Raw genomic sequence first — 13,731 nt, forward strand, 5'->3', positions numbered from 1 at the left:
GTTGTGTGTTTTTTTTTTTTTTTTTTTTTTTTTTTTTTTGTCAAAATGCAGTAGACGGGAAGATGGGAATGAGCTAGGAATATGAACTCAGACTGCAGATGAGAGCTGAAGAGCATTAATGAAGAGTACTACATCTGAGTGCTGCTTTTCTAAGAGAGGAGGAGAATCTTGGTTTACTTGCTATCATAGGAGCTATAAACTTTAAATTTTTCTTTTAAGTTTGTAAAAATTAGTCTATCCACAGGATGTGAACTTTTTTTACAAATAGAAAATTTTTTATTAGTATGTTTGCAAGATGTAGTGATTATATTCATAGATATTTTTTAACATTTTCAAAAGTTATTCTAAAAGTTTATATAGGTAAATTTGCCAAGTGATGAGCAGCTTTGTTGTATTAACAGCAAAATGAGTGCTTATTGTGTGCCTGGCATTATACTTCTTTAGACTGTGTAGTTCAGGCTGGCCTTGAACTCACTGTTTAATCCATTCTGGCCTCAAACTCAGCAATCCTCCTGCCTCAGCCTCCCAAGTGCTGGGAGTACAGGCATGCGCCACCATGCGCAGCCACCTTTGATTCTTAAGTGCTTGTAAGTCTCTTGAGTCTGTTTGGAGGAACTGAGATGAGAGGATAAGAAATTTAGGCCTAAGGTCTGGGGATTTAGCTTAGTGGTGCTGCCGCTTGCCTCGCAAGCGCAAGGACCTAAGTTTGATCCCTGGTAGCTCCCCCCCACAAAAAAAGGAAAAAAACTTAGGCCTAAGTCCACATAGCTGAAGTGGTACAGTCACTCTTGTCCGAACCTAGAAATGTAGATTTCCACTGTTTCTTATGTTGAAATGTTCTTTTATATTTAAAGTTTTCCTTACTGTGGTACCAAGTTGTATAGCAGAGTAACTGAAACTTATGGTTTGATATTGCCTCAGCTAGAGATGTTTTGTCTGGTATCTTTTTGTTTCTGTTTCACTGGTATTTTAAATGTTTGGGGTAGCAGTTTGTGTGATATGAAAAAAGTTCAGTAAAATGTTGAATAAAAAAAGTTGGGCTGGGGATTTAGCTCAGCAGTTCGGTGGCCTGCCTTGCAAGCGCAAGGACCCAAGTTCAATCCCCGGCACCAAAAAAATAAATAAATAAATAAAGTTTTCCTAAAGTTGCATACTTTTTGTTGTTTTTTGAGACAAGACCTGGCTGTGTAGCCCAAGCTGGCCTTTAACTTGTGGCAATCTTCCTTCCTTAGCCTCCCAAGTGCTGCGATTGCAGGTGTGTCACCATGCACTGCTTGAAGTTGAATGCTTTTTAAGAACTATTTTTTTGTTTTGTTTTGTTTTTTGGTACTGTGGGGATCAAACTCATGTCCTTGTACTTACAAGGCAGTCACCAGAACCACTGAGCTAAATCCCCCACCCAAGAACTTTTTTTTTAACATGCCTGTTGGACCAGCCTTCACAGTCTATTTATCTGATAGGTGTTTATAATTTTCTGCTGACCCTGATTTTAGCTTTTTTTAAATTTCATTTTAGCTTTTTGATGGACTTGGGAAAAGCATATTCTTCAGTCTCTTGTTAAGACTTTTAATTACTGTCTTGTGTTTCCTCAGGCTTTGACAACAGGGAGAAATAGCAGTGACCAAAGAGGCTGGCATTAGTGGTAACTGTTAAGTTAAAAGTCCATCTTTTCCAGAGGTGCTAACTCCGCCTTCAGCTCTGTGATCTTGAGAATTTCATTTATCCTTGATCTCAGGCTTATCTTTATGGTGAGAGTTGAACAGATCTCTGAAGTACTTTGTTACTGTCACATTATGTAATTTTGTGTTGTGACTTTCAGCCAAATATGAAACACAGAGTGAACAGCTGATTTATCCAGAGGTAGGACATCCTCACTGAATTGTACCTGTTTGTAATTATTAGAGCATTTTTCCCATGAAGAGTTACCTTTTTGTCTTTGTTTTCTTTTGGCCTTTTTGGGGGGAACAGATGTCTCACTGTGTAGCTTAGGCAGGCCTCAAGCTTGTATGTAACCCAAGCTGGCCCTCCATCTTGTAATCCTCCTATCTCAGCCTCCCAGGTGCTGAGATTATAGGCATCTACCATTGTGCCCAGCCCATGAAAATTGTTTTAATGACTTGAATAATAAAAGAATAGAGACCAACCAAAAACTTGCTCATTTGGATTACCCCTGGTGTTCGCTGTATCTATATATCCCTGACTATTCAGGGAAGATTCTAACTAGGGAAACTTCAGTTGCTAGTTGGTAACTGTTCTTTTTCTCTCCTTTGGAGTTATTTCACAACCTCCTCCTAGAAACTGTATTTGCCGTATTTTTAGGTAATGGTATACTGAAAGAAAATAGGAGCGGGCCGGGGATTTAGCTCAGTGGTTCTGCCGCCTGCCTTGCAAGCGCAAAGACCCGAGTTCGATCCCTGGTACCAAAAAAAAAAAGAAAAAGAAAACAGTAGCAACCGGTAGTAAGAGGCTGTAGTAAAATGTCTAGACTAATTCTTTCATAGATTTTTTTTTAAGCCAAGTGTGGTACATGGCTATAATCCCAGCACTGTGGGAGGCTGAAACAGGAAGACCACAAGTTGAAGCCTATCCTAAGTGATTTAGCAAGACCCTGTGTCAAAATTTAAAATGTAAGGAGGAAGTTGGAACCAGTATAGTGGTGCAAACCTGTAATCCCAGCACTCTGGAGGTGGAGATGGGAGTATTGCCATGAGTTCAAGGACAGCCTGAACTACATAGTAAGACCATATCTCCAGAAGGAGGAGGTGGTGCTAAAGATGTAACTCAGTGTTAAGACCCTGGTTCAATTCCCAGTCAAATAGATAGACAAAACATATGCTGAATGAGGCTGATGGAGGTTGATTTATTTTAAAACTGTAATATTAATGAAAGATTAGAATCAAGTACCCATGTGGGTTGACTAGGGAGAAAGAAACTATGGACTTGATGGTTTAGGTTGGTAAAAAGAGACCTCTATGAGGACATTTAGTCTAGCTTATTAACAGTAGAGGAATTCCTTTCACAATACCCTACATAAGAAATTGCCAGAATAGGAATATCAAGGCAGGTTATCTAGTTGTGGGATTTCTGTCCTGTGGAAGCTATTTCACTGAACCTAAGTCTGTTTCTGTGTTTGTCTCCTTCATATGACAGTCTATACACCTTCCCACCTAGCAGTTTTTCCTTCCAGTCCTCAACTTGCAATCATCCTTCTGTTCTCATTCATAACCATCAGGCTTCCCTTCCCTTCTTTGTTCTTATTCTTGACTCTTTATTTGTCTCTGTTCCATCTTATCATCCTCATTCTTTTTTTCAGACAGGGTCTCACTAAGTTTTCCATACTGGGCTGGAACTTGGCCCCTCTTGCCCCAGCCTCCTAGAGTTCTGGGATTATAAGCATGTATAAACGTGCCTGACTACTCATTTTTGTCATCACAAGGCAGATAGAAACTAAATCCACAGATAATAGTAGAACAACTTTGCTTGTGATCTCTATGATTTTTATTCCCCACTTCAGAGATTCAACCCAGGGACTTTTCACTGAACTGCATTTCTGGTCCTTTTTTATTTCTACAAAGCCTCACTAAATTGTCCAGGCTGGGCTTCAATTTGCAGTCCTGCCTCAACCTCCCATAGTACACGTTGAGCTACAAATACAATATTTTAAACAAACCACAGCTATTTCTGCACAGCTATAACCATAAGGAAAACTCCAGCTGCTGGTGACTATTCTTTGTCACTTATTTGGAGCCATCCTATTATTAATATAATTTGAAAAGTATTCTTATAAAGCTGAAAGCAGAACTGTTCTTTTCACAGTGTATTATTAGTAGGTTAGTAGTGATTTATAAATACATAATAGGAATTGATTTTTCTGTGTTTCCTCGTGGCTCACCCCCTTTCTATCCTTCCTTAACTGAAACTAGATGCTTACATTGCCATTTCTGATTCTGTAGAATTGATCTGTCTTTACACCACGCTTAGCATTGATTGCATACAAAACATAAATTGTTTTTCTAATGCATGTACATCCATAACTCCTAGTCTACAACCATGGAGAACAACTTTAACCTGAGTTCATATTTAATTGAAAGGAATATGCGAAAATTTGGTCAGTGTGCCATCTGCTAACAAAAGTAGATAAAATCTGCTAGATAAATACATCAAAATTTATAAGCTAGAAGGAATTAGTGTAGGATTTTATTTACTTGAAAGTAAATAAGGCAGCTGTTGTTTTTGCTAAATAACATAAATGATGACATAATTAGCTGTAGCTTCTGTTTAAATTTTGACTTGACTGGGTTTGTAGCTCAGAGGTAGAAAACAAGCTTAGCATGCACAAAGCCTTGGTTTTGATCCCCAGCTCCTAAAAATAAAAATCTGATCTTACAATACAAATGTGATATGTTGAGACTTTGGTTCTGAAGGTCAATCCTATTCACTGTCTAAAGCTGTTGTAGATCTTTCTTTGTTTTTGTTTTACATCTTAATCAGAATGTGAGCCAGGCATGGTGGCACAAACTTGTGTAATCCTGGCACTCAGGAGGCTGAAGCAGGATGGAAAGTTCAAGGCCAACCTGAGCTCCATAGCAAGTTCAGTAATGGCCTAGGCCATATAGTGAGAACCTGTCTCAAATTTTTTTTTCTTTTTTTTTAAATCAGCATATGCTAGCCAGGGGTTTAGCTTCACAGCACCGCACCTGCCTTGCAAGTGCAAGGTCCTGAGTTCAATCCCTGGTTCCAAAAATAAAATAAAATCAGCATGTGATTTTATCATTTCCAAAAATGATACAGACTGTGGAGAATTGGTGCTATTAATTCATAATTCAATTTAGCTAAAGATACTGTATGGGTATTTGTAGTTAACCTCAGTTGCTGTCATATAACAGAGTTGCCTAACAGCATGAACATCCAAGTGAACCATAAGTGTAGCTTGGCCTAGAGCGAGAGTGACAGAGGTATTCAGAAATAGTCATCTTAAGGATATATTTAAAGGTTGAGCCATCAGCATTTTTAGGTGTGAGAGAAGGCCATGTTGTTAGGAATAACCTCGGGGCTGGAGATTTAGCTCAGTGGTTCCACCGCCTGCCTCGCTAAGCACAGGACTGGAGTTCAATCTCCAGTACCCCAAAAAAAAAAGAAAAAAGAAGAAAGAAAAGAATAACCTCAAGGGCCAGTGGTTTAGTTCAAGTAGCACTGTGCTTGCTTTCCAAGTGTGAGGTACTGAGGTACTGAGTTCGTTCAATCCCTGTTACCACCAGAAATAATAACAATAATAATAATAATAGCCTCGAGGTTTTTTGTCTGAACAGTAGGTAAAGTGAAGTTGTCCTTATCTAACATAGGAAAACTGTGTCAGAGGAGCCAGGTTCTGGATACAAACAATGTTTGTGCTTGACCAACATTTGGAGGCATTAAGAGCTTATAGAATAAAACACAGAATTTGTAATAGAAACTGAAAGAAAACATTGTCTGTGCCAGAGAGACACTATGTCATATAAAAGGTTTGTATTAGCAGAGTGTCATGCACAATGTTAATTGCTTGCTATTAAGTAATTTGCCCAAGACAGTTTAATAGGATGTTTATTTTACTATGAATCTTGTTAAATCCTGAGTGTTTTTTAATTATCAAGCTGCTTAATTGTTAAATACTGCTATGAGGATACTTCTGGGTATTATAAGTACACCAAATAGCTGTTTTTACTTATGAGACAGTATTTTATCCATAGCAGTTCTAGATTAATTTTTAGTTGTGTAATTATAGATCATATATTTATAGTGACTCCATTTCTTATCTATAAAACAGGGAAATAATAGCACCTATGTCTTAAATTATTGGGAGGGATTCTTAGAATAGTACCTAGTATATAGTTGTTGTTCAATAAATATTAACATTACCAAAAGGAAAAATTTGTTTCTATGATTGACTATGCTGTGTTGACATTAAATTATGTAGTTCCAAAACTGAAAATGTAGACATTTTTGTTCTTTCAAAAATAGTGCATATTTATGATAATACTTTTAAAATGTAAAATGATAATTGATCCATAATTTTTAAGGAAACCAGCAAAATATGTCATACATAATTTTAATTGTTCTTTTGTCTGACTTGTGAAGAGATTGGTTGAGAAGTGCTTGGTTGTGAATTTATATGCTACTTTGTCTTATATTTTACATGTATAGCATTTTTATTTTTAAGCTGCTTTCTAACCCTAAATTATTGTTTTGTCATTGCAGGCAAGAAGACAGCAAGACCCTAGTCCTGGTTCCAGTTTAGGTGGTAGTGATGATCTCAAACTTCGTTAATAGTAGCACAACAGATGTGCCGACCATCTTTACATACACTTGCTTGTAGCTAGCAGGAATATTTCATTATAAGACCAGAAACTGTGATAACTGGAGGTACTACCATCTATTTCTCAACCTGAGGCAGTAAAAGACATCATAAACTGCTATGGTTTGCACTATGATTATAATACCTGCATTTCTATTTTTTTATAGCATGTAGCCAGTAATGATTTGAAATTTTTTTCTATGCAAGCTTACCTTGTTGGCATTATTTTAGTTGTGTAATTGTAAAGCTCTCTTTCCCTCTATTTTAATTTAAAAGTTCATGTCATTTAAAAACAAATTAAAATTTATGTCAGAGGGTTTTCTTTAATCAGTCGCTCTAATTTTTTTTTTTTTGTACTTTAGATTTGTTGGCTATGCGCTTCTTTTTAGATGGAGATTCTTGGTTTAGTTTTGTTTTCCTAGTTTTTCTTTTGTGTTTTTACATTCGACAGCATTTAAAATTGTGATGTGTTTGCATTATTTACAATCTAAAACCCTAATAGCATAGAGCTGTCTGCCACAGCCTTCTCACACAGAGTTTACAATGGTTAAAGTTGCAGTATCCTTTTAAATACTAATAATCAGTACCCTTTCTTTTCTTTTTAAATATAACATTTTAAAATTGGTGTTAACTCTATAATCTACCCTAAATATTTTAGATTCTGTTCTGTAATCATGAGTTTGGGTGAAGATACTCTCCATAAATGATAATATTCTACTGAAATGCCTAAAGAAGTCGTAGGCTGGCTTCTGTTTTATTCAGGGATTTTTTTAAAAGTCAGTTAAAAAAGGGATACTGGATCTTCTTCATGTGTATAACAGCTTATTAAACTGGAGACAGTGATGAATCAGCTACAAAGGTGATACTGTATTAAAATCATGTTTAAGATAGTTGCTTTGATGTGTATTTTATATTGCATGCTTTTGTAAAAACAGTACTGGGTGATGAAAGACTAGTCTTAGAAAATGTTCATCTGTGCAGAGAATACATTTTCTTCCATTAACTATTCTTGGGAAAACATTCACAAGTATATATGGTATTTTGAAAAAGGACTATTAATATAGCCCCTTTTGAGATGAATTAGTGTGGGAATATTTTTTAAATGGGTTTATGTCAAATTAAGTGCAACTTTGTTTTTTGTTTTTAGTACAAGACTGGAAAAAAGTGCTAAAGCATTTGGCACACTGTTACCAATACTTTTCATGGTCATGCTCATTAAATGTTACTACATTTCTGAATTTTTGCAAAAATGTATTTTATCATAATAGAGTGGCATTAATTTAAATAGTTCAAAAAAGTGACAATTCAGAAAATGAAGTCTGAATAAGATCATTGAATTTAGGGTCAAAGCATATAAATATACTTGACTGATGAAGGAGATGTGACTTTCATTGTATATAGGTCTTATAATTCATAAATGTATCCTGTATCTCAGAATAAAAATATTTGTTTATATTTAGAGTCATGCATGGTAAGGAGTGTTTAAATTGTTATTAAACAATAATACATCAAAAAAGACCATGCATATCTTGTGTAGCTAAGTACTATGAATGAATTTGATTGGTGTTTTGTTACTCACCTCACATGTTTACACACTCAGTGCCCTGATTTCCCTTGGGGGAATCACCTTTCAAGTGATCCTTACAGTGGTGTTTTAAGGTTACTTTAATCACAGAGCTCCTTGGTTTTTTACTTCAGCAGTTAATTTTTTTTTTTAATAACATGGAACATTTTTCTTTATTGTTTCTCATTAAGGGCTTTCACTCCACCAGTAAATAAGGTCAAATGTTACAAGTATCCCTGTTGCCATCTTTCTGTAAATACTGAATTTTTCCTATCATTTAGCACTGCACTGCTTGTCTGTCTTAATGCTGGCATTAAGATCATAAGCCCTTTTTCTCCAATAGTGAAGGCTTTGAAGCTACTTTTTTAAGTTATTGATGCAATTTGATATTTTTCATAATCTGTATTTAAACAAAATTACATCTTTGCATCATCTTTTCTAAATTCATCTCCATTAAAATTTGCCTTAAGCTACTCAGTTGCTTTGCCACCATTAGCCATATTGTGTTTGTGTGTGTGATTTACTTTCACAATAAACTTATATGTAGTGAAAACAGGGTCGTGCCTCTTCATTGACATAATGTGATAATTTTGTCCTCCTGTTATGACATGAAAGTTATTTCTGAACCTTTGATTCTTTTTACTTTACAAAAAAAGACAGCAACAGCGGTGACATCTACTGGTCACTTCTGCTAAGAAGACCTTTTTCTTAAATGTAGAGATTGCAAGGGACAATGTCATAATTTCCCAGTGTATATAATGGTTTTCAAAACCTAGCTTGATTTGTCTATCCTGTGAACTATGACTGTAAAGCGGTGACATTAGGGGAAAGGAATATTCAAATTTTTATATACATATTTGTCCCACTCTTTTTCTTTTTGAGGCCCAGGCCAGCCTCAAACTCCAGATCCTCCTGCCTTATCCTCCAGAGTGCTAGGACTAGGGGCATGTCCTACCACACCTGGCCACAAAGTAGTACCATCTTGCAAGTTAGTTGTTTTAGGAATATATACTTACTTTATTGTACTGGCATTGTATCAGGTACTCTTAGGATGTGTCCTGGCATGTTTCTGCACCACAAAGTTAAGCTTTTTACTTTAGAAGTACGCCTTAAGCTTGGTCCACTGTAAGGGACAAATTTATTTATTCGCCACAAGATTTACTACACATAACAGGGGTACTTTTAAATGTTGAGTTGGCACCACTACAGAAATTTCAACAAGTAAGATTCATACTCTGAGTATTAATTTCAAAAATCATTTGAGCAATAACAGCATGACTTTAATAATCACATCTCTTCTAAAAACATTTTTTTGTTTTGTTTTTTGTTTGTTTGGTACCAAGGATTGAACTCAGTCCTTGTGCTTGTGAGGCAGGCAGCAGAACCACTGAGTTAAATCCCCAGCCCTAAAAACATATTATTGGGGCCAGGGATTTAGCCTAGTGGTACCACCACCTGCCTTGTAAGCACAAGGACCCAAGTTCAATCCCTGGTACCAATAAAAAGTGGGGGGATATGCTAGTTCTGAGCTGCTTGGTTAAAAAATCTTATTTCATTTATCCTTCTCCAGATAGTGGGAAGCTTTTCAAGCTATAAGCCTTAATCTGTGCTGCATACATAACACATGACCCATAAACTTGGCAGTTTAAAAGAAACGTATCTCAAGAATTTCTGGACAGGGGATTTAGTTCAGTGGTTCCGCACATCTGCAGTACTGGGGGGAAAACTTTCTGTGGATCAGGAATCTGGAAGTAGCTAGGCTCAGTAGCTCCAGTTCAGTCTCAGGTCGGAGTCAGCCTGGCACCACACCTGACTAAACTTCATCTCTTGTATTTTTGCTTTGTTTCTCTGTTTTCAGACAGTATCTCAATATGTAGTTCAAGCTCCCCTTGTATTGACAATCATAGCCCAGGCTGTCCTGTAGCTAGTAGCCTCTTAATGCTGAGATCACAGGTACGAGGTATCAAACTCTAGCTCTTGCAAGGCAAACATGGTGCCACTCAGCTAAATCTCTGGCCCTCTTGAAGGGGAGGTTTCAGTCTTTTACAGGTAGGTATCAAGGCCCTCATGTAGCATCAGCTGCTTTTCTTGTACCACCATCGTACATATGGCACTTTCAAAACATTCCAAAGTTAATTCGTTGGGTGGGGTCATTGGAAATTGCATCTTAGTATGTTTAAATATAGGATCTTTAAAACCAACAGGTCATTGTATTATTTACCTCTCAGTTTTTGATTAGAAGAATTTAAGCAACTTAAGAGTTAAGGTCATCATTGACCTAATATCTGGGTTTCAGAAACAGGAAATGAGAAAATATAAAAAGATAAAGACTGGTGATGGCAAACCTTTTAGAGATGAGTGCCCAAACTGCAACCCAAAACTCACTTATTGCAAAGTGCAAACACTTGAATAAATGTGAATCTTGTGGTTTTAGTTTAGAAAAAAATAGTTCCTGCATTAACATGTTTTGTCTTAAAATGTGTTCCTTAAATTCGCTGCCACTGGTATAGAGGAAAATGTTTGATTAAAGATTATCTATCATCACACTGCCCTGTATGAACACATGAAATGTGGCCAGTACAACCAAAGAAATTCATTTTGTTTACTTTTACTTTTTTTTGTTGTATTAGGATTTGAACTCAGGACCTTGTACTTGTGAGGCAGGTGGCAGCACCACTGGGCTAAGTCCCTGGCTTTTTTGTTTTTTTTAAGACAGTCACAGTCTCAAACTGGCCAAAGACTGGAGAACCTCCTGCCTCAGCTTCCAAGTAGCTGGATTACAAATAACCACATCCAGCTGAATTTTTTGTTTGTTTTAATGTAAAAACTGAGGTGGTGGCTGGGCATGGTACACACCTGTAATCCCAGCATGTTGGGAGGCGGAGGAAGGGATTTAGCTCAGCAGCAGTACCTGCTTCACAAGTACAGGATCCTGAGTATAATCCCTGTAATGCACAAAACAGAGCCTACCATAGGCAATTTGTTGACTTAGCAAGGCCCTGTCTCAAATTTAAAAGGGAGGTATGAACTACGGATGTGGCTAAATTCAAAGGAGGTGGGTTCACAGTCTCCAATACCACAAAAAATAATTCTCTAGCCAGATTTCCTGGTGCACACAATGGTAGCATTCTGGGAGGATGAGGCAGGGAAATCACAAGTTTGAGCAATTTAGTGTGAAGACCCTGTCTCAATAAAGGCTGGAGATGTAGCTCTGAAGACCCTGGGTTCAAGCCACAGTACTACAAAAACGAACTTTAAAATACTGTGAAATGGGCCAGGGATTTGGCTCAGTGGCATGGCACCTGCCTCATAAGCACAAGGTCCTGGTACTGCAAAGAAACGTACTGTGAAAGGCCAGGCATGTTGGTGCACACCTGAATCCCAGCACTTAGGAAGCAGGCAGGAGGATTGCTGCATGTTCAAGGCCAGCATGAACTACATAGTTCACAACCAGCTTAAACTACACAGCAAGACCTTGTCTCAAAAAATAAAATACTGTGCAAGGCAGGTCCCAGCTGGTCAGACATTGAATAGAATTCTAGAATCTTGAGAAACCTCTGTACAGCGAATATGTAGAGATTAATATATAAAGGAGTGAAATAGGGAAAGGAAAACTGTAGGAAGCACTTCCAATCAGAAGTGACTGTTTGGTAACTGTATTATGAAGAAGACAGTTTGAGGGTCCTGAGGGTGGAGTATTGTTTGGGAGCCTTTCAAACTTGCATTTCCTGTCTTTGGTGTTACCACATATGACAGTTTTTACTATAGGACTGGCATCCTTCCTGCCTCCAGTGGCAGCTCTGCTAGCCACTCTCCTGAGTGACACCATCCGTCCAGCTACCTAAGCTGGAAAACTTTTCTTGACTCCCATTCTCTTTCATCTATATCCAGTTAAATCCTGCCAATGAATTCCATCATCTCCATCACTGTCCTTTTGAGGGGACATAGGCTTTTGAGACAGACCTTGAACTGTGTAGTTCAGGCTAACCTTGAACTAACTGGGACCCAGGCTGGCCTCAAACTCAAGGCGATCCTACTTCAGCCTCCCAAGTGCTGGGATTATATGCGTGTGCCACCATGCCTAGCACTATCCAATTTTAAAATTTCTAAATTGCTAAGCATTTGCTTATAGGGTAAACCAGACACTTGTGAGTGCTGACCTCCTAACAAATCTGTGAGATAAGCTATCATTTTATGGATAAAGAAACTAAGGCATGAAAAAGTTAAAGACACAAAGCTATGTAACAGGAATTAGTTAAGATTCTATTAGGATAGTGGCCCCAAAATGGAGTCTGCTGAGTCATGATTATCCAAGGTCTTACTGAATATCTGCAGAATGTTCTTTATCTGTCTGGGACTGGCCCCCACACCCAAAGCCTGATCAGGCAGGCCCTTGGCTCAAAGGTGCATGGGCTTGCATGGATGCTGCATGCACATTACATTGATCAGACCCTAAAAAGCATGTAGTGTCCTATAGGATAAAGGTTACATTATTACACAATGGCCACCGCTCCCTTCTAATATACTTAAAAACCCCTAGACAAAGATCCCTGATGGGAATGCTACTTCATGTGAACCCCCTCCAGGCTAGCTGGAACTGTACTTCCTTGCATTTATATCTTTTATTTTCTTGCCTTTTTTTTTTTTTTCTGGTACCAGGGCAAACTCGGGAACTTGGGTTTCTTGCATTTTTTATCTTTTAAATAAATTTGCTTATATCCTAGACCTCTGTGCACGGTCTCATTCTTCATCACCATGGGACACCATGGGACACCATTCCAGCAATCGAGTGGGTAATAGCTACTAAATGGCAGGACTGCAATTCAAGTTTTCAAGCTAGATGTGGTGACAATGCCTGCAATTGCAGCACTAGGGAGGCTGAAGCAAGAGGATCACAGAGTTCCAGGCCAACATGAAATGCATAGGGAGACTCTTGTCTCAACAAAACAAAAGAATTGCTTTCAACACATGACTTACTGTGCTGAACCAAGGCTGTCCCTGTAGGACTGGGTTGGAATGCTGCCATGACTACCTAAATCCACTCTTTATTAGCCATTTCAGTTATTTTTGAACAACCCAACCTATGGTTTGGGAATGGCCATTGAAACACTGTCTTCTAAGTTGGTGCACTTTCCTGAGTTATGTCCTGCTTCTGCCTGAGTATTGGTCTCTGTGTTATGCCTTCCCAGTACCACATCCCAAAGCTGTCATTCTCATTTTTGACAAAAACTTAGGTGGATCACACTTAAATGAGCAAAGGTAAACTTTTGTTGGTGACTGACATTGTTCACAGTAATCTACCTCCGTATTACTGAAATAGGAAATTTGTTAGGTACCTCCCCAGCCTTGTTTGTTTTTATGGTTTATCCAAACTAAAAAAATTCTTTTTGTTATATGGAGATATGCGGCTTTCTCTTTGTCTCTCCCATAACCCCACTTGGAACAGAAGCTTGAGGGCAAAAAGGCTATTTACCACAACGAATGACCAAAAATCAGAAAGAGAAGAAAAAGGAAGATAAACTTCAAAGGGGTGGGGTGTTGGTGGACAACCCATTATCCTGTCCCCCTTCTGTCTCTCTTCGACAGAAGCTATCTTTCAGTAAGTTTTTCCTACTCTTAAAACAAAAAATCTTCAAGCAGGCCTTTAGGTCTCCTACAGCTGGAAGAAAAACAGGCTCTACACACACACACATATGCTGGGAAACACGAAGCGCACACACACACACACACACACACACATGCTGGGAAACACGAAACACACACACACATGCTGGGAAACACGAAACACACACACACACACACACACACACACACACACACACACACACACATATAT

At 38.0% G+C, this 13,731-nt stretch overlaps 1 protein-coding gene across 1 annotated transcript in view; it reads left to right on the forward strand.

Moving 5' to 3' along the window:
• Cbfb (core-binding factor subunit beta) overlaps positions 1 to 8,414 on the forward strand; it is a 65,993-nt gene extending 57,579 nt beyond the window's left edge. Inside the window, exon 6 of the mRNA XM_010612370.2 lies at positions 6,235 to 8,414. Within this exon, the coding sequence (XP_010610672.1) occupies positions 6,235 to 6,303 (69 nt within the window). The 3' untranslated portion in view covers positions 6,304 to 8,414. The remainder of the gene's footprint in view (positions 1 to 6,234) is intronic.
• The last annotated feature ends 5,317 nt before the right edge of the window (positions 8,415 to 13,731 follow it).

The sequence above is a fragment of the Fukomys damarensis genome, unplaced genomic scaffold (genome assembly GCF_012274545.1).
Source record: "Fukomys damarensis isolate Sample0158 unplaced genomic scaffold, DMR_v1.0_HiC HiC_scaffold_32, whole genome shotgun sequence".
Lineage (NCBI taxonomy): Eukaryota > Metazoa > Chordata > Mammalia > Rodentia > Bathyergidae > Fukomys > Fukomys damarensis.